At 39.7% G+C, this 24,356-nt stretch overlaps 2 protein-coding genes across 2 annotated transcripts; one reads left to right on the top strand and one right to left on the bottom strand.

Moving 5' to 3' along the window:
* Positions 1-121: 121 nt before the first annotated feature.
* On the top strand, positions 122-8,463 carry cmtm3 (CKLF-like MARVEL transmembrane domain containing 3). The gene is made up of 5 exons (XM_051379856.1): positions 122-382; positions 4,266-4,421; positions 4,571-4,666; positions 4,815-4,932; positions 6,424-8,463. Exons 1-5 carry the CDS (start codon positions 266-268, stop codon positions 6,450-6,452), a joined length of 516 nt encoding a protein of 171 aa, XP_051235816.1. The 5' UTR covers positions 122-265; the 3' UTR covers positions 6,453-8,463.
* cmtm4 (CKLF-like MARVEL transmembrane domain containing 4) lies at positions 8,454-24,123 on the bottom strand. Its single transcript, XM_051379855.1, has 4 exons — positions 23,140-24,123; positions 16,626-16,802; positions 11,584-11,682; positions 8,454-11,127 (listed from the first exon to the last, which is right to left on the bottom strand). Exons 1-4 carry the CDS (start codon positions 23,323-23,325, stop codon positions 10,963-10,965), a joined length of 627 nt encoding a protein of 208 aa, XP_051235815.1. The 5' UTR covers positions 23,326-24,123; the 3' UTR covers positions 8,454-10,962.
* Positions 24,124-24,356: the final 233 nt, after the last annotated feature.

Here is a 24,356-nt window from a genome sequence, read left to right as displayed (position 1 = left end):
GATATTTCCACTGAATGGCTCAGGATTGTGTTGTGTGCAGCTGGGGGGCATCGCATTTCACATCTGGAGAAAGCAGATGTTGCGCTTTTTGGAGCTCTCGCGCTGCGTTTCCGCGCTGTCACTGTTTCCGTTTCCACCTCCGAGAAGCCTCACGCCTCCACATATCTTTTTTTTTTTTTTTTTGTATTGTTTTGCACTGAATCCGCTACATTACGTGGAGTTTTGGCTATCTGAAGTTTGAGGAGAGTTCAAATCTTTTCCAACCATGGGGGACATCGAGGCTCCCGAGTCGAATCGGCCGCGCCAGACTGTCCTACTCTCTGTTCTTCCGAGCAAAGAGTTCGCCACCTCAAGGAAAGGCATGCTGCTTATTGCTGAAGTGGTAAGAAATGGCCAGAGGAATCACTTCTTAAATTAAACTGTTACTGTGCCATTGTTTCGCCCCGATGCGCACAGGAGTCAAAGCGCGCTGCGTTCTGGACACTTTTATTTATTGTATTCTAACAGGACACTCCTGGCAGCTGTAGCTGTGTGCTGCTTAAATGCACTTTTATAAGTAACTTTAGCAGATTGTTTGACTGATATTTTAAATATAGGTCAGTCAGTTCCCGTCACAAGGTTTCCATTAGTTAAGGGAGGAGCAGTAAGGGTTTATAGTAACTGTGAGGTAAACTGCAGAAACTTGAAATAATACTGGATTATGGACACGAAGACATTCATTGTTGGGAGTCATCTGTACTGTCAGTGATCAAATAACGGTGTACGCATCTTCAATTTATCTCTCTTATATCAACTTGTGCATACAGTTTATTTAGCTGATGTCAAAGTTCATATAGGAGTTTTCTTTTTTATTCACTTATCAAGTGGATTTCAACAAACCAGGAACTGAAACACTGTCCTTGTGTGTCTGTGTGATGGCGTTAGTGCTGGTGAGGGGAGGGGTGGTCACCATCATCATGCATTAGGCTATTTGCAGGAAGTGTCTTCTAGCAGTAACTGAGTTAAGAATGCTGTATGAACCCTCACATTTGTGTCATATGACATTCAGCTCATGTTGGGCTGTGAGAGAGCAGTCATTTTGCCCACAGTCATGTCCTTCACACTGTTGCCACAACACGTAGCCTGGAGCACAATCAGAGCTCAACAGACCCCTGCACAACAATAAAGCCTCTTTACTGCTACTTAATAATGTGACTGTGATCTTCAGCCCGAAGCTAAAATGCTTCTTTAGAACTAAACTGCAAACCCATTGACCTCTACTGACAGACAGCAGACGTGCACCCTGCTACGTGCATGTAGGTGAGGGTACACAACAGGTTAAAGTTCAAGCCTTTGTGACAGCAAATGACAGTATTTGAAATAAATGTGGCTGTTATTTAGTCTATAATCTGCTAACTAAATTGATCAAGAGATGAGATGTAAATGTGTGTCTTTGCACCTCTGCAAATGTAATTTCTAGGGGAAATCCTGCTGTGTGTTTGTGGTGAGAGTGTGAGGTATCATGGCATTTACTATATCATCATTTATGGTTTGTGTGGTTGGATTCCTTCTATCTTTATCTAAAAGCTCAGTTTAAATGCTTATCTATGAAAAACACTTTCTCATTTACCTATTGTAGTATCTAGCCATGCAACTGTTGGTGTCATTCCTGCGCCCATCTTAATGTAATGGAGGTAATTGTAATTGTGGTGCTCACATCATTAAAATATGTCATTTAAAATGTTTGTTTACAGAAGCAGTATCGCTGTTACTTAAATACTTGACAAGTACTTCACCACATTGATGAAAAAAATCTAATAAAAATCCAGTTTTGCCACAAAACAGTCTTAGTCATAGATTGCCCACAATGATTTAATACTACAACTACAGATTAAGAGGATAGCTACCACAGCATAACAGTTGGTTAAAATCTCAGATGGTTGACAAATCTATATTGTGTCATATGATCTTACCACCCAACCCTGATTGGAACTACTTTTGATAGAAGTAATAGTTCCTTAAAAAACAGTTGACTGTACATTATCCAAAGTGCGTCAAATGCTGTGTAATTATTCACCGCTGTGATCACCACAGAAAAAAAAAACAAAACATCTTTATTGTGTTTGAGTACTGTTCAGCAAATTAAACCAAAACTCAGACACTAAAGTTTAAGTTTTAATGGTAGTTCAAAGGTGTGGAACTCCTATTTTTATTGTTATTGTACATTGGGATTGATTTGGTTTTAGCTTTGAATGCACCCTGGTATTTTTACTGCTCATATTCCTGGTATTTACTGCATGTGTACTGTGTCAATGTGTAGTCTACTTGCTGTAGCTGGTAAGTTATTCTTCTTAGAATATAGTATCACAGCTTTATTGTCTTTTTTTGACACAATTTAAAGCTTACAGGCGGTGTTAAATCAGCCCGCAGTCAGTGAACAACTGTTAGATGTGAGTCTTCCAAAGAGAGCGCAGCCTGTAGCTTTACCATTCTTGGGAGTATTAGTCAGACACATATCCTGCTGAGCATGCATTATGATACACAGTGTGTCAGACCACCATGCATTTCTCATTAGGATTCTCAGCCTCAGCCAGCAACAGACCCGATAAGGAATGTGAAATCACAGCACACTTAACGTGCTGCAAAAAACTAATTTTTGTAGCGTTCGAAATATTTTCAAAATGCAAACAAGCTGTTAATAAAAAGGTACATGGTGTAGTAAATGTGTGCAATGTGTGCCTCCTCCCTTGGTGGTATAAACTAAAAAACGGAGGAGAATTTTTTGCTCAGCATGTAATGTGTTTCAGGCCTCAGGATTTGTAATGTTTTTGTGAGTTTAAAAGCCCAAGTATGCAGCACCTTCAGTACCTGCTCATCTGACTCATCGCATACCTTATAAGGGCAACATGCTCTCTCCCATCTGATCTCAAAGTTTGAAAGTGATTTAGCAGTTAATTGAATAGTCATTCAACAGAAAATTAATCACCAACAATGTTTAATCTTAAGTCAATTATCAAGCAAAAGCCCCTGTGAGGATTATGTGCTTTTTTATTTCATTGTACATAGAATATATTTGGCTTTTGGATAGATATAGATCGATATTTGAAGATGTCAAAATAGTAAGAAATGCACAATATCTCAGGGAACAACCCTGAGATATTGTGCATTTCTTACTATTTTTACTTTTTATATTGACCAAATGGTTAATCGATCAACAAATAAAACAACAACAAAATAATTAATATTAAAATAATCATCAGTTGCAGCCCTTGAGCAGTCTCTCTCTCTCCCGACATGAAACAACATGAAAAATAATTATCCTTTTTGGTGTGATTATTTTTTATTTTTTGCCAGATTATTTAAAACACAAGAAAATGTAGAGACTGTGCCAGTTCATTCTGTGCGGTTTGAGTTGTTCAGCATAACACAGTCAACTTAATTTCCCATACTTTATTCTCCACAAGCCAGAGGATCTACTGAGAAACTCAGAAATAAGCTTCAATAGTTTCCTCTGGTTGTTGTCTTATTACAGGGAGATCTTATGGATCCCTGACAGAATGCAGCTCAGTAGCAGCATTTTTTAAAGAACAGCAGCTGCAGCAGTTTGGGTTCAGTCAGGGGGAGTGCCTAACCTCAGGGCAGTGTAGGATGACTGACTGAGACAAAGACAAGATGGCCGGGCCTGTTTGAGATTACAGTGTCTGGACTTGCTTTCATTTGCGCTGATATTGTGTGTCCAGCCCTTCTAGTGGAGAGCATCAAACACAGGGCAGGCTCATTTATAGTGTACTGTAAATACTTAAGACTTGGTTGCACACAGCTTGTTTCATTATTACAGCTTTGTGTTTGTGGGTGTTTGCACAAGTGTGTTTGTGTGTGAGAGAACAAGAGGGATTCGGTGCATCAGTGTACAAGCCTGTGTGAATAAACATAGTCTTTTAACAGCTGTATCTCCTTACAGGAAGTGGGCCTGGAGCTTTAATTCACCCTGACTCATGGCTTCGGAGTAGTGTAACATTATCTTAAAGGGAGAAGATCAAAGACGATTTCACTTCATTTTATTTCCAAGTTGGATTAAAAATGTAAATTTGCTTTTGGCTTCAAGCTGCTAATTTAGAATTGATAAATAATTAAGTACCTCCTTCAGTGTCTCTTAGTTTTTGTCAGTCACAAAAGGAAAGGGTTTTAGTTTACCCTTTGCTTCTTGTCTTAAACCTTTCAGTGCTTAAAACATATAGTACATGTTCCACTTATTTCTCTCTCTCTATTTTTAATTGTCTCTGTAGGTTCTTTCCTTTGTGTCATTTGTGTGTTTCGCGGCATCCACAGCAGCAGCCTTCGTGACAGTCCCCCTGTTGGAATTCCTGGCTGCTCTCTTCTTGTTGTTTGCCTACTCCACCAAATTCAATGAGAGGTTTAAAGGCTTCCTCTGGCCTCTTATGGTGAGTTTTCAAATCAAATTTAAGACTTTGCAGTGGGTATACAGTACATCCTAACCCTAACTATCTAACAGTGCTAAAAGAGGAAAAATACTAATAAAAAGTTTTGACGTTTCCTCTGAATCGTGGTGTTTCTTTCGTCTCTCTTAAAGGATTTCATGAGATGTGTGACTGCCTCCATTATCTTTTTCATCATCTCCATCATTGCAGTGTCCAAATATGGGGACGGCTCCTCTAAGGCTGCTGGGGTAAACACAAACAAAATCTTATAGCCTACACCACCATCATTTATCTATTAAGTACATGCAACACACTTAGCCTTTGTCCTACAACCTCAGTTTTTATTTTACCGGTAGTTTTTCACTATATTTATATCACATGTCCTTCTTTTCACAGATATTTGGGTTCATTGCCACCATCGTTTTCGCATTAGATTTTTATCTCATTTTTAATGAGCTGGCCAGTTTCCTAAAGCAAGGAGGGGAGTCCAATGAGGAGCCATCAAGACAGCAAGGTAATACCATAGATTAAAGTGTAATATATGGCCATAAGAACATTTTATTAGACTGTATATGTTTTTATATGACACATAATCTGAAATGTATGTGGTCATATGTTGCAGAAATAGTTTTGTACATAACTGTTAATTCAGTTTATGTAGGCATACATATATTGCTAATATATGATAATTTAAAATCCTGTGCTTTAAACTACACATCCATATATTGAACAAAAAATATATATAATATGTTAATATTATTAAAAAAATATCGCTAAACATATATTCAATATATTACAGTACGGATCCAAGTGTATTTTAAAATGAAATATAATAATAATACATGCACATACAAGAAACATCCATATTTTGGAATATTTGTCTACTTTTTACTACATTAATGCAGTGATTAGCACTGTTTGAATCCACGACCCAGCTGGAGGGATGGATGTCATACATCAGCATTTTTGTTCGATTTTATATTTGTGTATATCTGAAAGAGTATCAGGTCATTTCTGCTGAGGGATATGCTCATTTTGAGGGATATGTAATGTAGCTATATGTGTCAGATTTTTTTTTTTACATACTGCAAGAATCCTCTGCCCATTTCTGGGGTTAGAGGGTCGGTTCGTCCAAATAAACTCACTTCATGCAGATAGTTTTGGCTTTGTTTGCATGGAAACAGAGTCTGTCTCTGAGATGGAATTTAATTTGTGGGGTCCCTGTTACTCTGGATAAAAAAACATGCTGGGATGTTTTTTTGTTTAGCTTTTGTAATTTAGGTAAAACCCATCCTTTTAACTTGTAATGTTGACTCAAACATTTGGGCTGTATTTTCGTGCAGCCTGAAGAAATGCTAATAAAATTACTAAGGTAAGCTGTTTTCACGTGAAAGAGTTTGACACTGGGTTTGTGTTTCAACCCACTTTGGAAAACCTTTTATTGCAGAGGGGTGCACAAATTACAGCGAAGACAGACTGTTTAAACATTCAGTAAACCCATTTTATGCACACTACATTTCTTCTCTTTCACTTTGATATTAAAGGTTTGTACACAATTGCAGCTCTACAAGGTTTGCTTGTAGTTGTTTCTGTCATTTTCAGTGCTTTGAGTGATATAAATAAAACAAATACTTCACCTTCTTTGCATTGTGGTGGTGGCAGAAGTTTCAGAGATGGATTTTTTAAGACATTTAAGAAACTATGTGCACTGTTTGATACTGCCAGGGGGAAGTGACTCTGCCTTTAAACAACAGTTTGATGTTTTGCACTTTTTGTGTAATTTTGTTATAGTAGAACCCATAAATGTTTTCTGCGATATCACGACTCATGAACTTTAATCCATCGTGTCCTCTCACTGAAATGTCTTCAAGCGCACCATATTTAGTGTTACTTTTTCTGCATAAAAGCATGCAGTTACCAAAGTTTTAATTAATTATGTAAAGCCAACACAGAAAACCAACACTCATTCTGATACCAAAGCTGTTTTTTCCCTTTTGTTTTCTAGATGAGTTTTCAGACTCTGATTCGGACTGAGACATCGGGGATCTTTACCAGCGGATGTTTGATCATACAAAATAAACCTTTGCAGGAGGAATTTCCACTGCTGCGCTGCCATCTGCAAGATCTGCAAGTGTTTCATTAGGGCACAAGGTTACATTAATACCGTGTACAGTAGAAGGTCACAATGATTGTTTGTTTATTATGTACATTTATTGGTAGCTGGGGGGCTCTCAACACAGTTTTCTAGATGGGAGCCAGATCCTCTTCCCTTATCCGCTTTATTATGTTATATCTGTTGAGCATCCAAGGATTGAAATGTATTTCACACATAAATCATGTCAAGACATTCAGGAAACAAGTCTAAACTGATGTGTCAAGTATAGACGTGTTTTTAAATGAGTAATTTACTGTCCACAAGTAGTTTATAAAAACCCTGCTTTTTTCATGCCCAAATGACGCCCACCCATATCCAGTGTCTTAGATGATTTGGGAAAAATATAAATGCCATTATCAAACTGATAATTGATCATAAAGCTGTGAAAGTGTTTGGTCTCATTATACTGAGTTCTTAAGTTGTTTGTACAATCTGCATATGAAAGCACATGTCTAAATCTGAAATTATGACTAATATTTACTTCTGGGCATGTACCAGAACCCTTTACATACATAATAAACTACAACACTAAATTAATATCCTTAGTGAATAAATGTTTACTAATAATGAAGCTGTATTGTAACAAAGATGTTTTAAATGAACACAAAAAAATGGAAAGATAGGATTTCCTATGTACATGGGGCATCATCATCATCTATAAATTTACAGTGTTACTATAAGAAAAACATATGTATAGTATATAGAAGAACAGATTGGTTGCAGGTTGGCTGGTTACAACCGTTGTCCAATTGTCCTAACTCTACAAGAGTGTATTTTTATAATTTGAGGATAATGTTTGCTTATTTTCCTTTAAATTCAACTTTTGGGTCAGCAGTTCCCGTGGCATGCTGTACTGCATCACAACCTTTTCTGGGTTGTTACAAAACTTTTATTTTTGAGAGTTGTTGTGAATCTAAACGACAGAAATCATGATACATTTTCAAACCTATTCCATTAACCCAAAGTTCAAGAGACTTTCAGTTTGTCTGCTGTTTGTGCTTCTTACAACCTGTGTGTGTGTGTGTGTGCATGCGTCCGTGTGTGTAAATAACAGTGCATTAAGCCACTTAATGCATTATTGTTTTGTAAAATGCCAAAACTCCTATTATGTGAATCTTTGTTTTGTATGTTGATTGTTCATTATTTTATTTTTTTTGTGTCACTTCTGCATGTATGTTTGATTCTTCAGTTCTTCCACGGCCACTACTGAGAAATTAGACGCACTCGAACGCCACAGTGACTGTTTATGTAATATACACTGCACTACATGAGTGTTACAACAGTGCTCTGACTTGAAAATGGATGACTGAAAGTTGGCATTAGTGGCCTCTGAATTTCAACTATTGTGAGCAACTGACGTACAAATAGAAGGTGCAGTTACATGCGATAATTATTAATTGTTGTGCCCTTTTTCTGGTAGTTTGTTACAGCTTCAGTTATATTATGATTTTGTCTGAACGGTTCCTTGCAGAAGTATGCAATTTCTTATTAATAGATTGAGAAAAAGGTCTCAGATCTGTGCCTGCTGAGAGCTGTATGTGCACACATCTACAGTGCAAAAACTGATGCTAATCAGTGCGCAATGTTATATTTTTGCTGTCTTGTGAAAACCACATATCTCCATATCCATATCCATAAAGGTAATAATAAATCCTTCACTTAATGTTAAAACTTTTAAATAATCAAATCTGGTTTTCACTGGATAGCAAACTCGACCATACCCCTTTGCCACGCACATTCAAGTTACAAAATAATGTTACCATTAGATGAACACAGTACCATTTCATACATGAGCCCCCTTTCTGAACTATTGTAGGTGATGTGTGTTTTTTACTGTTGTGCCCTTTTGTGCAAAATATTTTGAATAAAAACCTGAGCTATTTTCAATAATGTCCAAATCACTTTATTTAAACTGTCACTATAAACGGATGTGAACCCTTTTGTGATTGTTTTAAATACAAAAATACAGCTAAGTACGGCTCCATGCTGTACAAGACAGACCTCGTTGTAATCATCAACAAAGCACACAGAAAATAAAAGGAAACAGAAGAGCGTCTCACCTCTAATGTCATCCAGTCACACTGATCATGTCCACTGTTTATAGCACAAACAATTAAAACTAGTGGAAAGCATTTTCTCTCTTTCTCTCATAAATAGAAACAGTTCATAATATATTGTAGCATAAAGTTGTATATAGAGAGCTGTGGCTTGATAGTTTGTGACAAATATGTTGGTCAGTTTATATTATCAAATAGCATAATGCACTTGCATGATTGTGCTGCAATGTTTCCTGTACAAATGTTTATGTGAACATTTTTATATCACTCAGAAACAAATGCATCAATGTAAGTGACAGACAGAAGCACAAATATGATTGTCTATTCATAAAAGTACTTTAAAATAGCAGTTGTACATGATATAAGTTACAAAAAACATGAGAAAAGCCTGATTAACCAAGCATACTGTATAGTATGGTAACTTTTAGGCTGTTTAAGAAGCCATACAATTTTTAGTTTTCATTCTGAACAGTCAAATAAAAAAATCTGGTCCTTCCCTTATACACACACTCCTGTAGTTAACCTGGCTGTGCAGTTAATCCACTGAAGTCACAAGGAATACATTTTAGAAGAAGACCAGGAGATGGAGCCATAGAGTCGATTTAGACCCTGCACAAACTCACCCAAGCCTAATATACATAAAAAGGTCTCAAACAACACCGAAAACACACACTCACACTCACACATACGTGTAACTATAGGGTAGATTCAATACATTAGAACAATGTAAATCACCAAAAATGAAGTTGACATTTCTTCCTCCATCCTAAATAGCAAATGTTATGTGATTTTTCAAGATTAATCCTCCTGTTTGCCTGTCAAGTACACTGGCTGAACAATAAAGGGATGATTCTGCACTCTGTATGTGTGACCTGTATAACAGCTGCAGCTGTGGAATGATTTCATAATACATGAAGTGTGTGATATACTGTAAATACATATGCACATTTTCAATCAACCAAATAGAGGAAAAGCTGCAGCAATAATGCTAAATGTACAGAATGTCCATCCCACTTGTTGCCACCTTCACATGACTTCATTTTTTAATCATGTAACTTAAAGTATCAGTTAATCTCTATGGTAGTCCTATGATTTCTAATAATTATGAAGTCATTAAGAAATACAGCGTTCAGGTCGAGGCACCCTGTGATTTAATTTCAAATGTTTGTTTTTTTAAGAATCAAAGATTGAAAGGAGTGTGTCAATACCTGAGATACAGTGTATAGGCTAAGGGCATTGATCTTGACCAGGTCACCTAATGATGTTTGTTTCTAAATGAATGATGATTCATGAACTATACCGCCAACATTTAAGTTACCTGAAGCTTTGGATATGTGCAAAAGTAACAAGATACCAATTACCTTATCAGTCTCATACACAAGTAACAAGTTGTTAGGCACAACCTGGGATAAAATAGATGGAATGAAGTGTATTTATTTTGATATTACAATTGTGTAAAACCCATTGGATGTGTTTAGTGTTACAAAGAAGTCAATCTTTCTCACTCATTTAAAATATTGTTGTACTGCGTATTTTTATTGCAGTTCAGTGCTGTTACTATATAATTGCTGGCCGGAAAGATCTTAATAGTGGCTAACGGTCACATGATAAAAAGTATTTGTAAAGCTGTAAAGGAAAAACACAATCTTTAGATTAAAATATCTTTTGTCAGCCTTGCTCACAGGTAGAAGCTGAAGGCTGATGTCAGTATCTACGAAAGAACAGTAAAGTCATGGCGCTTCGGTTGTACTACAGGTTACTGTCTGTTGCCGGTCCAGTGGCTTCCTGGATCCCCGATCACATTTATTACCACAGACTTCACAGAAAGCAGCGTAAAATAAGCAAACTGTACAAAAGCTGACCTTTCTTTTCCTCTGCTTCATTCACAGTGAAACACAAAACATTCTAAAAAGTCAACACCTACGCCAGAACGGGTTGGTGCACAGTTGGTGTGAAGTCAGCCTCTTTTATTTGGATCGTCGTGGAATTCATCCTTCACGCTGGTTTGGAAAGATATGTGGTTGAAAGCTTTAACAGAGAATACCTTCAATTCTGACTCTGAGCTCTTCACTTTAGAGTCTTTATGTGTCACTGATGAACAAAGCCACATAACTCACCTGTGGCTATGAAATGAAGATTTATTCAGTGGCTGGGCAGGTGGAAAGCACAGCTGAGGTGTTGTGATGAGAAGTCAAAAGCAGGTGGTGAGCTTGAGATAGCCCTTCCACTCAAGACTTGAATGAAATACCATTCTGAAGGCGGAGTAGCATCCATCTCACTCAGCTGCCGGTAGCGTGGCTTTCCCTTAGTTTGTCTGATTGTCTACCAGCACTCATGCAAGCTCAGGTCTTGCCTCCATTTCTCCACGAGATGCCGTGCGTGCTCTCATGTACTCGCTGGTCTGAGTCGCCCCCTGACACCCATTGCCAAGGCGCCACCGCCGTACCGCCAGGAAGGTGTTAATTCCATACACACCTGTCACCAGGAAGCCAAAGATCTGCATACAAGTGGAAACAGGAAGTAGAATAACAATGTCTGAATTGAACAGGAACTAACAGATTAAATACTTAACACACAGTTCTTAAAATGTTCTTTAAAATGTGTTACTATCAGATCACATGAAAATCTGTACAGACTGATAATATCAGGGTTAAAAGCTTTTAAAGTGCATAGACATATCGATAAATGAGCTTAGTCACTAAACACACACACACACACACAGCATAAAAAAATTTGAATTTCGCATATAATAGGACATGACTATGATGACAGTCAATTACCTAAATGAGACCTTTGCTGAGGTCTTATCTGACACTCTTCTATTGCATCAGTACATTGATACATCCTCTGTGATATTCCTTGATAAGAAACTAGATGACTGAGAAGAGGAGGGTTGTAAAGCTCTTATCATATCTGTATATCATGGCAAAAGAAGATGGTTCAGACTACTCACCACTGCTGCTATTTCAGCTCCAGTGCTGTGGTTGATGCAGGCCAGCACAAGAGATGACAAGAAGAAGAAGAAGGTGCTGGCAGCAGTGTTAACCAGGTCCTACAGGAAGACCCAAAAACATACAAGATCAGTAGTGCTATTTTTCAGGGCTGAGTACCAAGTATTTCAATGTTGCAGAGTAATTAGAAGAATTGATTAGAATTTGGTAAAGCATGAACTTAAAACAACTACCGTGCATAAATGTGTGAGCTGTATCAATTCTGATACCGTACCGATGCTACAGATATGTCAAAAATCATTTGAGCCACATGTGATGCCACATCCAGGTAGGACATCCTGGATGATGTTGTATCATGAACAAACAAAGAGTTTGCTCACACTAATCTAACCAGCCAGACGGAATTCTAGTGCTTCACAATGATTTTAAAACCGCAGGAGGGCAAAAAACATAACAGCACATACTTTTGAGTCACTGTGCACCTCATACTACCACACACATAACTCTCTCCATCCCCCACCTTTTTACACACAAGGAGGAGAATGAAAGAGATACTTCCCTCTGATGTTTTCAGCAGTACAGACAGTTAGGGAAGGGTTAATAATGAAGTGCTCAGCAAGACTGGGGCACGGCCCTCGTGATCAGATGCATGATTGTAATCATGGCAGACATGGTCTCTCATATGACACACAGTGCTCAGCACACACACACACACACACACACACACACACACACACACACACACACACACACACACACACACACACACACACACACACACACACACACACACACACCAGTGCACACACACAACAGACAAAGCAGACAACTCAGCAGGGCAGGAAAACTGTGACAATTTGCCACTGATCCTGCGCTTTAATCAGTAACACATTAATATGGAGCCATAACACCTCATGCTAACTGGCACAGTGCTATATTCCTAACCTTCGAATGAAATCATAACCCCACCCATCCACCCACACACACCCACACACACACACACACACACACACACACACACACACACACAAATGCACATACTGCAAACACTGACTGCAAACACAGCTCACAATGCACACACTGCCATCTATGTAGCCCAACTGGTTAAACAGGAAATGCTGCATATTCACATTTCAGTGTCCTGCTGTCATGTGCAGAAGGGCTTTTATACAGCTTTCATGTCCCATATTCTCTCAAGATCCAGTCAGTTAAGCCCCTGCACTTCACTCTTTTCCACATTCCACGTTTTAACCAGGCCAGTACTCTGTAAACCTTAAATAACACAAGCACAGACTGGACCAAACCACTGGCTCTCTGGCTTATTATTGGCTCATATCTTTGTTTTACAGTCCTCTCTCTATCTGCTGAGATTCAGAGCCCTGAACAAAACTAGTATACTTTAATATACACATTTGTTGGGTTTTAAAGTTTGTTCTTAATCTTGGAACCATACCATATTATTTTCAAACTACTGTACCTAACCCCTTAATATGAAGTTACATAATGTGGGATGGAAAGAGTTACACAAGAGGCGATCAGGACTATAATCAAAGATGTGTTACAATTTTATTTTGCGTATATGTATATTTGTGCACAAAAAGAGAGGGTCTTTTTGTGCTCTAGAGATAGAAGCAAGAAATGCTCATTGGACTGCAACTATGGAAACCTTGCAGGGTTCAGCAGAAGACTAATTAGGAAATCTATTCTCTTGACAATTGCAGCAGAGTCACACAGAGGCAGAAAGCTTTACACAAGAATAAAACATCTCTACGACTTTCACATCTATGCTTGAATAAAGATAGGAAACAAGTATTTCATATCTTTTGTCTGCTTGGGTGGCAAACTTCAGCTGTCAAAACCATGAAAGCTTTTATTGGATTCCACTTGCAGGTAAAGTAAATACAGCAGGAGTAAAGTGGTCTGTGGTCTGAACTGATGATAGAATAATGACTACAGCTAATAATAACCACAAACCTCAGCTGTCTGTGCGGATTCAGCAGGGAGACAAACAAGGATGGGTTAACATACACATACATAATGTACATATAGACATCATACTGTGACCTTGAAGTTCATGGGGTTAATTCTGTTGAAACCCATCAGGAATCTTAATCCTTTGCTACAATATTATCCATCCAGTTAACTAATAGTTCTACTAAAGTACACAGTGGTCCTAAACAGATGCATTTGCGCTTGTATTTGTGTGTAGTAGGGATGTAAATGAAAAAGAATACATTATTTGAATACAAGCAAATAATTGTCTTTGAACAGAATCAGAATTTTTGCAGTCCACTCCACATCTCCCGTCATAACTCAAAAAACACCCAGACATCGCACACACTGCTATAAAGATCCATAAATACGACTGGAAATCACAGAGAAAATAATGCATTCCATTATAACGTCTGATCTTGGCTCATAACCATCAGATTTTGACTTTTTCTTCAGCATAAACAGTAATCCAGTTCGAACAGGAACTGCTATGAGCCAAAGCAGCATGACTTTCTATGATGCATATTTGTCAAAATGTGATGAAATAGGCTAAACACATATAACAAATACTGTTTTTTGTACATTGTGTTGGCAGGTTACAAGAGGGAAAATGAATCTATTGACTATAGTCAATACGGATATTTTTGTGACATAAACAGATGCAAACAGTAGCTTTGTGTTACACCCCTAGTGTGTAAGGCTGTGACGGGTCCAGCCACCCACCACTGGTCTTCCCTCTGAAGTACCCAGTTCATTCATGCATTAACTGTGATGAGATACTGTCTGTTCCCAGAACAAAAAAAACAGAATATATTGGGCACATTGGCCGAGTATTCAAACCGTTGCTCTACTTTCAAAAGGAGAATAACAACACTAGTATTTTCTCACCCTCCCTTTCGGGCTTGGGCTGTGAATGTTCTTCCCTGTGTGCGTCCTCAGGGTCGCCCCATTTCTTTCCCAGACCCCTTTAGCATGGCCAGCAGTTATTTGGCTGTGGGAATTAGGAAAATAATGCTCTCAGTGGTCTGCCTTTATCTCTAGCCACTTGTGCAAAACAAGCTCATTCATGCAAACTAAACCCTGAAGTTCAATTTCATAACTTAAAGTCACCAAGTGGCTTTACAGCTAGGTCCCAGGACTGCATTCATTCCAGTGCTGAAGGAGAGGAAGAGGGGGTCAGGGCCCGTGTTTCCCCCTCGGCTCTGCCAAAGTCATCACAGAGGGTGAATTGGAGGAGATGGGATCATGTAGCACATAATTGTACGATCAAAACCCTCCTTCTGAGACTCTCAACCGCATTATAAAACAACTCACTCCACAGACGAGAAATGGCAGCGTCTGTCCATGGTTTAGCATTTGGAAACAGAGGGAGGCAGCAGAAGGGTTAACAGTTGGTTAACACTCTGAAATGCTTACTCATGGTGAAATTCCCAGGGACTCAATACGACCGGAGCAGCTTTGAACTTGATAGACATAAACAGCATGGGGTGCAGCCTACAACTGTGGACTGGAACTGAGCATCATGTGTTTGTTAGCTACCACAGTTTGGAGTTGGGGAAGAGGCTGTGAAATCTGGAAAGCAACACCTACTGTCAGTCTCTCTTTGCTACAGTTTACTCACCAAAAGTGAAAAGCAGAAGGTTTTTCATGTCATAAACACAGAATTTGTTGTGCTCCAAATACATACTTTTTTTTAACAAAATAGGAAAGACTCAATATCTTTGTGCCTCACAGCATGTTTCCAGCAATAACAATGAGCCAAACCGCAGCCCACCACAGTCTAACTTCTTTGAAGAACAACCTCCACTGTGAGTCTAATAGCAGCTCACAACCAAACTTGCTTTGACACACGCCTGTGCACACAAACACACACACAAAATACATGTAAATTACGTATTTCTAGACTATTAATCACCTGAGTGGAAAAATAATGAACTAGTCAGAACCGACACGAGACAGACCAGCGAGCCTCAGGAGAAAAGGAACAGAACATCTCAGAAAGAGATCGAACAGGAGGATTTTAGATTATATGAACTGCCTCTCAGAGACTGTAAAAAGCTTTCATTTGAGTCATTCTGCCAAAAGTAGAAGCCAAAGGCACACCCTCTTTTCATGTTTGAGGTGGAATATAGTACCAGGGATACCATAAAGCAATCTGATAGCTATGGTTGGATTTGGAATCTGGCTTAACATCCACTACTTTACTACGATATGTACGCTGTGTGGCCCCTGGAAATATAGTTTTTGACGGCCTTTTTTCCACTCTCCTCTGTAAAGGATACTTGGCTGCAGCTCAGAACACACCGACGTGTGTATGTAGGCAAATACTGAAAGGAAACCAGTATCTGCTGGAGAACACCCACCAGCTCATTTGCTTACAGCTGACAATGCAGATCCTGGTGTTAACACTGAAACTGTATGCCCTCTCAAACATACATAGTCACTAATGTTTCACAGTTTCACTTATAAGCTCTGAACCTTATCCTGATAATAAATAAAAGAATATACACTATATAGGCAGAGTTCTTGGGAAAAAAATAATCTTATTGTGATTGTGATAATGACTAAGGGAAAAAAATAAAAGCAAAACAGCCTAAACAGAGTGACCACATATTTTGTCTGGTAAACCTTAAACTTAAACTTTTGATAGCGTGTTAACACTTGCTTAAAGCACGAAACACACAGTGCTGTTGAGGTTGATGGAAGTGTTACAGCTATACTGCTCAAATGTGCACTATTTTATCTAGTGTGTTATGTGCAATATATACAAACACAGGTAGCCTAGTCTAATGATCCACGCTATCACGTCCTGGCCTTGAAATCTCCAGTGTTCAAACTTACAATCAACTAGTCTCATGTGTCAGATTAGAACATTTTCTCAGTGGTTGTGTTTAAAAAAAAAAAAAACACTGTGGCAAACAGTGAACGTCACTACTGGCTGCCATTTTGTGTCAAACTTTTGTCACATCCCAGGCATTTTTCAGGAACCTTTTGTTCTAAACTCAATATCATGACTCTGGCTCTTTGACACATTATGTCTTCCTGTACCTACCGTGAGGCTCCAGTTGACGTGGGGCACCTTGGTATGCAGGTTCAGGCTGAAGATCAGGAGGAGGACTCCTGTCACCACGAAGGCACTGCAGCTGACAAACTCAAAGAAGTAGACCCCTCCACAGGGGGAACACATCATGATAGTCTCTATGCAGATGAATCCAATAAGGGATAGGACCTAAATGGAGAGTCCCAGAGAGAGAGAGAGAGAGAGAGAGGGGAGAAGAAGAGAAGTAAATGTTGAGTATATTATGTATTTTATCATTCAATCCATCCGTTTCACATAATTTCAAAATAAATGCTTACTGGTGATACTGCTCTTAAGCATAAAGGGTACTGTAGGTCAAGCCATTTCTGTAACTTGATGTGAGTGTTTGTTAGTGTTGAAATGCCAAGCTTTCCAGATGATGAAGTGATTGTCCTATGAATAAACCAGGGGCCATGAGCCCATCTCATGAGTCCCGCTCCTGGCAGCCCGTGAACAGGCCTCCACCCTGCCAACATCCATCAACAAACCACAGTATGGGAAGAATTCTGCTATTTAGGTGTTCTCCTACCATCTAGACCCAACAAAACCACACACAGATTACCGATTGGCTCGGAGCGGTCCAAGACCCAGAGGCATAACAGAACCAAGAGACTGCCACAGCGACATATTAAGACCCGAAGTAGCGGTATTCAAACCAGTTTAGACCAGATCTGCTTGGTCTACCAGAGAGGGACAGGTTTGACATTTTGTATTTTATGTTGATATAATAAATTGTATAATTATGGGTTTTGAGTTGAGAGATAAATGGGGGTTAAACTGTATTAAAAAAAAGTCCATTGCAAAGTTTTGAGCTTTTCCAAATGACATAACCACTTACAGTCATATTTACTATGCTTTTTACTCTCTGTATCTGACATAGTATATACTTGTGCCTGGAGGAGCAGTTTCATTGTCAACTAAGGCATGCCTTAGTTGCATACTGCATCAGTTAAATGATAGTATAGCTAAAAGACAACCTAGAAGTGCATGGAATCTCTGTTAGTGTAATTTCATGCAAAGTCAATTGCCACAACAGACATAAAAACAAAAAATGGCATGTAGTCACAGACCGAGTGAGTTACAACACTGCAACACTGGAAGAAAAGAATAAAAGGCAGAGTAACATTTCAAATAAGCGGCAGGAGTCAGTCATTTCTTCCATGAACAGATGACTGAAGTGCTGCTTCATTAGCAGCTTCTCCAACAGCAAAACACCAGGTTGCTTTTATGACTAGATACATGTTTACGAGGTAATGAGCTGGTCCCTGATGATACTGATTTTTTTAACAAAGCTTATGAAGTCGTTAACAAAGAAGCATGCGGATTGGACAGGGTTAGCTTGGGGCTAAGTTTTACTGTAGTCTCAGAGAGGAATATGGGGTTCTTTTTATTTTCACATTGGATAAAAAAGATCCCCTGGCTGCAGTGAGAGAGTAGGTTTATATAATGCAGAGCTATTATTCCAGGCAAAGCGGGCAACATTGAGCTTGGCAGATCATCACAAATCATCGTTACACCAGGGCGCCAACTTCTTCCTCTGCTCAATCCACTTCCTCTGTGACATCAGGGCAACAAAGTTAAGGAACTGCGCAGGCATGAATTTAGAGATGTGGTCAAATTATCTAAAGATTTTTGGAGGACAGAGAGAGAAGGAAGGACATTAGAGAGATGATCAAGTGATTGCTATAAGTGTCAGGGTAATTGACATGGGAACAGGCAAGAGCAACAGAAAATTATATAAGTGGAAAACACAGAGGGGGATGGGAAAACTGACAATTTAAAAAGCATCAATGCCATGGATTAAAACTATGCTACGCACCAACAGTTTAAAACCAAAGACTGCAATAGAAAACATTCCATAAGTCCTCACACATGTCACGTTAGTACGTGACATAACACGGTTTTAATCCATAACCAAATAATGGCCCCACCATAAGGTCCATTTCAAAAGAATCTTTTAATCCTGACAAATGTTTTGACTCTACAGCAAAGACTATGAGAATGGACGGGTGTGGTAAAACAAGCATAAACACACAGACACACAGATCACTGACCTATGTGTGTCTAGTCTAATCTTTTAACAGTGAAAATAGAACTAGATGGAATGGGAACTCGTTGTTGTGCCAATTTCAGACTTATTTTTGGCTTTTTTTGGTAGTTGGAATTCATCAATTCAGCTAAAAAAATATTTAAAGACTCTATAGTATTGTTTTTAAAAACTCAATGTAGATTTTAAAGTCCAACTTGAAACCACCACAGCTAGTTGCATCTCATTGCTTGACATTTCCAAACAAATGCACCAAACAGTCTCATTAGCAACAGACCCCTCCTCCTCCCCCCTACCACTCAGCAGCTCAATAGCCAACCCTATTTATCCAATTTAATGAGCAGGGGGGACTGTTTCTGACAAGTAAAGTGTTGTTGCATGATGACTGGCACTGGTGAACTGTCAGTGGAGAACTCTCCTGTTTGTGACAGACTCTAATCTTTCAACTCTTTGGCTGAGACAACACCTCACAGGAAACATTCAAGGCCCACAAATAATTTTTTCTTGTCCAGTGATCACATTGCAAAAAACAAACTAAAGCAAAGACAAGAGAAAGCAAACCCACCGGGCTGGCCATCATTAAAACAAAAGCTGCATTCTGTGCCGCTGCTGAAGTTTCATTAGAACATGTAGTTGGATAGCAGTCTGTGACTGTAACACAACCAGAAAGGTTACACCCAAACAGAACTGGAGGGCTGCTTCGGCTGAGTGATGATGTCATGTCTCTCAAAGAAAAAGCATATTGCTTCCCCCCCGAGTCCCTGTGTAGCAGGTGTCAGGCAGCCACGGGGGAGGAGGCGGGGGATCACAAAGCACCATACTGGATAATCTTGTAAGTAATGATTTTATGTCAACCTTCACCCCTATGCAACCTGTTCATCGTGCGTGCATATGTGCATGATCATGCACATCAAGTCTCTCTTTCTTCTCTCTTCCGCATGCATGCACATCTTTATCTTTGCGATTATGTACATTATTAGTGGCTTTTAGAAGCGTCTTGGACTCCCCTTCTTATACACCATCTGTTGCGAACAGAAAACTAATGGAGGAGAAAAGAGGCCTCACTGCAGACACTGCAACATATATGCTGCAATCCTAATGCTATGTGACCTTGCCATCAAAAAAATCATCTAAAAAGTTGAATATGCCTCAGCAGCAGCCCACAGTCTTCTATGTGATGGAAAATGTAGCCTGAATGCAGGTTATATTTCACCCCAGAGGACAAGGTAAGTGTGTGTAGGCAAAGGCATGCACGTCTCCCCACACGCATGCACAACGTTCTTGTTGTCTTTATGTCTCCCTACAAGCTTCGTATAAGTAATGTTTTAACAAGAAGAGAGTGGAGCATATGACATTTCTTTCAGAGCAGGAAGTGCTCGCTGACATTTGGGAGCATCTGGTAACTTCATTACACAACACAGACGGAAAAAAACACTGTAGCATAATATTTAATTACTGCTTGTTAGAATGATACAAAAAAAGGGAAATATGGGTTCACACACATAAATGAGTGAACTGTTATTCATCATGAAGGCATAAGGCTTTTTGGGAAACAAAGATAGTTTGATTGGTGTACTGTCAGGCCCTACAAGATATCAAATTCCTGTCAGTGTAGAGGGACGTGAGTTGAATATCAGCTTTGTTGACCCAGTCACAGCACAGAGACAAAGACAAACTGTCAGTCAGGGTGGACACACCTTGGTCAGGTTACATCCTACTGGGGGTTGTTTCAGAGCAGCACAGGGTCAGCAGTAGCCTGCGTATCCATCTATTCATCCCAGGAATGACAAGCTGACTGGCCCTTGAAAATCCTGTGCAAATGCATTTTAGTGCTCCAGAGTAAAACAACTACACACGTCTATTAGCGCTTAGCACCCTGGTCTATGCACATAGGAAACTGAGAATTTCTCCATAAAGATGGGTCAGTGCAAAGGTCAGAGTGGTTTGTAACTACTACCTTAGAGCAAACAAGGCCTGGGTGTGGAGGTAATATTATAAACATTTCCTAGACAAAGTCATAAGGAAGCCTGGACAATGCCAGAGTGGGTTGGTGAGGCATTTAGGACCCACTAACATTTGAGTGATGATTGGCAACCAATATATTCACAAAAGCTTTACATTCAGCTAGTATTTCACACAGCAGAGCTCCTTATTTCTCCATGTGCACCAATAGGTGTTTGGATCTTTAAAGAAAGCATGTGGAATAATGCAGCCTGTGTTGCACTGTACCAGTCTATTTTGCAGTGATGCTAATCATTACATCACAAAACTGATTTCTGCACATAGATGATATATTAACAACACATGGCTACAGCCACAGAACAACTTTCCGTTTACACAGTGATATAAATAACAGGCAACAACGACTCCTTGGCATAGGAGTTTCTCCAGAATAAGCAGAAACTGTGCAACATTAGGTACGTGTACAGTACATCACACGCAGTCAGCTTTGCATTATCATCTATCAGTTTTAAAAGATCGTCACACGACCTCAGCCGGCACAGAGTTCAATGATTAAAGGACAGAGCAGTTAAAATGAAAGTCAGTGAAGCTATTAACGTTTGGCAACAAGCCTCCACTAAGATACTGAATGTAAACTTGGATGACTTTCAATGTTTCTGTCCTTGTCGGTGAATGAGATATGACTAGCTCAAACTGGAAAGCCAGTATCAACGCTCAATAAACCATTCAAGTAAAGTGTAAATAGAAGATTAGTAATAGTAGGTAAGATAATGCTTATACACTTAACACTACACTGTTTTTTTTTGCATGTTCCTGAAAAATAGCTAAAACCAAGGGTCACTTGTGGAGCTTGTTACTGAACCTAAATACTTTCTGGTGTTGACTAAAATGCACTCTTTATTTAGGCTAAGCTTTTCTACCACGGTCTGTGTTTAGATAACACTTAACATTGGAGAAGTTTGTTAAATGAAAAAGGGTTTTGTTTGTTGAAAAATGATTGTATCCGTTCTGAAATTCAGGCATTGTATCGGCACAATTATCAAATATTTGAATGAAGCTCAGCCCTAATTGTGGGCCCATATCACTGCTGTGTTGCAGGAGAGGAATCCCTACTATTCCACTAACCATGACGCTAGGCACCACCATGACTGCATACATGAATAATAAGAATATCATTTTTTATTATATTCCATTCTTTATCTGTGGGGAACAGGAATGCAGACATAAAAATAATTTTGTGCTGCCATTGAGCAGCAAAGTCAAAGACAATATTCAATTGTTTACTGTGAAACAGATAAAGACTGAATATGAATCGTCTTCTTAGTTACTGCCAGCTCCAAACGTCTCCCACGCTGAAGACAGATGGCATCCTATCCTAACTTCCCACGTACACAGAGGTAAACATCACAGGTGTGTGCGACAGCACGGGCTCACTGTGCTCTTCTGTAAGACCAGCGGGACACTAAGACACCCACAAAAATAGGAAAGTCGCTTTCAAACACTACTTTTTCTAGAGTTAAACCAAAGTTTTAAAGTGAAGCATCAGAAAAGCCAGAACTGTGCAGTTTTATCTTCAACTGTTTGCTTGTGTTATCCACAAACCCTGTTAGAGGTAATTGCTAGTTTCCTCAGTGCCACAGTTCATCCTGTTGTGGACACACTACTTCATGTGTACGAGTGTGCAGGGGCCTGTCTGAATTTTTGGCACCAAAAGAAGAGAAATTGCTCCGGCTTGATAGATATTTCCTCCTCTGGTGAATTTTCAGAGCACTGGGAGCCCTCATTTTGCTTTGTTGTTGCCTCTGTCTCAGTTCAGACATCTGGTTTAGGTGTACAGATGTGAGTGAAAATATGTGTTTCAGGGAGCACTGCATCCTGACAAAGAAATTGGAATATTTATCTAAGAGCAATACAGGACCTAGCTTTCAAGTCCCTTAAGAAATAATAGTTTATCAAAAGAGACAGAAAATACTATAAAGTGCTGGGGATATCACCAAAATGTACCATTGGAGTACTGTACCATTTTGTTTGAACCATTGTGTATCCTTCAAAATAAATATGTACTGGAAAAAAATATATACAACCACATGTTTGGCGAGGTGTGCAAAGCATGGCTGAATTGAGAACTGTGATCCTCAGCAACCTCACCCCTTATTACCTTCACGTGTCATTGGGTTAGCAGGAAAACCTGACTGACCACTATTAGGGATGTGGTGCAGGGCAAAGCAGGACCTGTATGGCCCACATCTATTTGAATTAACAGTTTTTGATCTTGGCCTACCATTTTCGGGACAGAAGTAAAACATAATGTAGGTATTAATGCTCGCGGTACAGTACAGTAGTAGTTTATAAAAAGAATAATACTCTCCCTGGAAGTAGTTATTTTGTCCATATGTTAGTGGATGTGCTCGACCAATGGTGCGTCATAGATAGTTTGGCTCACTTTTACGAACAACTGCAATAACTGCGTAAACTTACCACTTCAACCACCTTTAAAATCCCAAAGTACGACTTGAGGTACTCCACGTCGCACCTTATCCCCCCCAAAACGTTCCTCGCGTGGACGGGCTCGGTGGTGGGTTGATAGGGACTGCTGGCCCCGGAGATCATGGAAGTGTTGGAGGCCTCGCCGTCAAAGCCCTCTGGCTCCTCGGTGGTCCTCATGATGATTTCGGGAGTGGAGAGACGCTGGACCCTTGGACCAGAAACGTTACGACATATAAACCCACGCCGACGAACCGCACTGGATCCAACTCACGGTGCGGGCTGTGTTTCATAAAGCACACTTTGTTCCATGCAAACTGGGAGTGGATGGAGAAAACAAACCAGACAGTCCACTTTTCATAGCTAGCCCACGGGGGTTAACAGCGGCGGGAGATGCTCTGTAACATTACGCGCAGGAAAATCCAGCTGGTATCCGCTTAATGTAACCCTGCGGCGTTTCCTCCCCGGTTACAATGTTGCGTCTCTCTACAACAGCCGCACTTATAACTATGTTTCTTGTTCGGATCCCGGTGTCACTCCACCATAGACGATTCTGGTTAGTTCAGCAGCAGCAGCAGCACCGGTAGGGGGGCGGGGGGAGAAAAATGCCTACCGTGTTGTGTGACTAGCCTCTGCGACCGAAAAACATCCACCCATTATGTCCCAGAAGAACCCAGAGAGAAGCTTGTTGTTTCCTATTGTAAACTAACTCCCCACAGCGGCTCACAGCGAGGCTGCCCCCTTTTACGCCGCTTTATTCGCTATGGATGCAAAGGCAAGCTTGTCTCCGCCCCTCTTAAAAAAAAACCGGCACATTCTTGTGCAGGATCTGCGCCCGTTTTAAGTAGATTCCCAAACAGCTTGCAAAACGAACCCAGCCGGAACCACGCTGACAGGACCGAGCTGTTGCTGCATTTTTCTTTCTGGTTCCTTTCATATCGTCGATACGTCTCTGCTGAGTGCAAGTTACTTCCTCCAACCAGGCCTAATGAACTTATTTCTTTATTCTCAGGAGGGTTACAGTGTGGCTGCAGTTCTTTTTATGGATTGTATGCTGTACTCATCCCAGGGTAGCCTATCACTGTACTGACCTTAATAGTTTTTGCTGTATTGTATGTAAATGCCTGTTAACTCAACAACAAAACTTAGGCCTAAATATCAAAATATAATTCAAAATAAATACATAAATATCACTGCTTTTCTATTGCTTA

This window comes from Dicentrarchus labrax, unplaced genomic scaffold, assembly GCF_905237075.1.
Source record: "Dicentrarchus labrax unplaced genomic scaffold, dlabrax2021, whole genome shotgun sequence".
In the NCBI taxonomy this organism is placed as follows: domain Eukaryota; kingdom Metazoa; phylum Chordata; class Actinopteri; family Moronidae; genus Dicentrarchus; species Dicentrarchus labrax.
The sequence above is the reverse complement of the archived record's forward strand: the minus strand, read 5'-3'. Positions and strand labels throughout refer to the sequence as shown.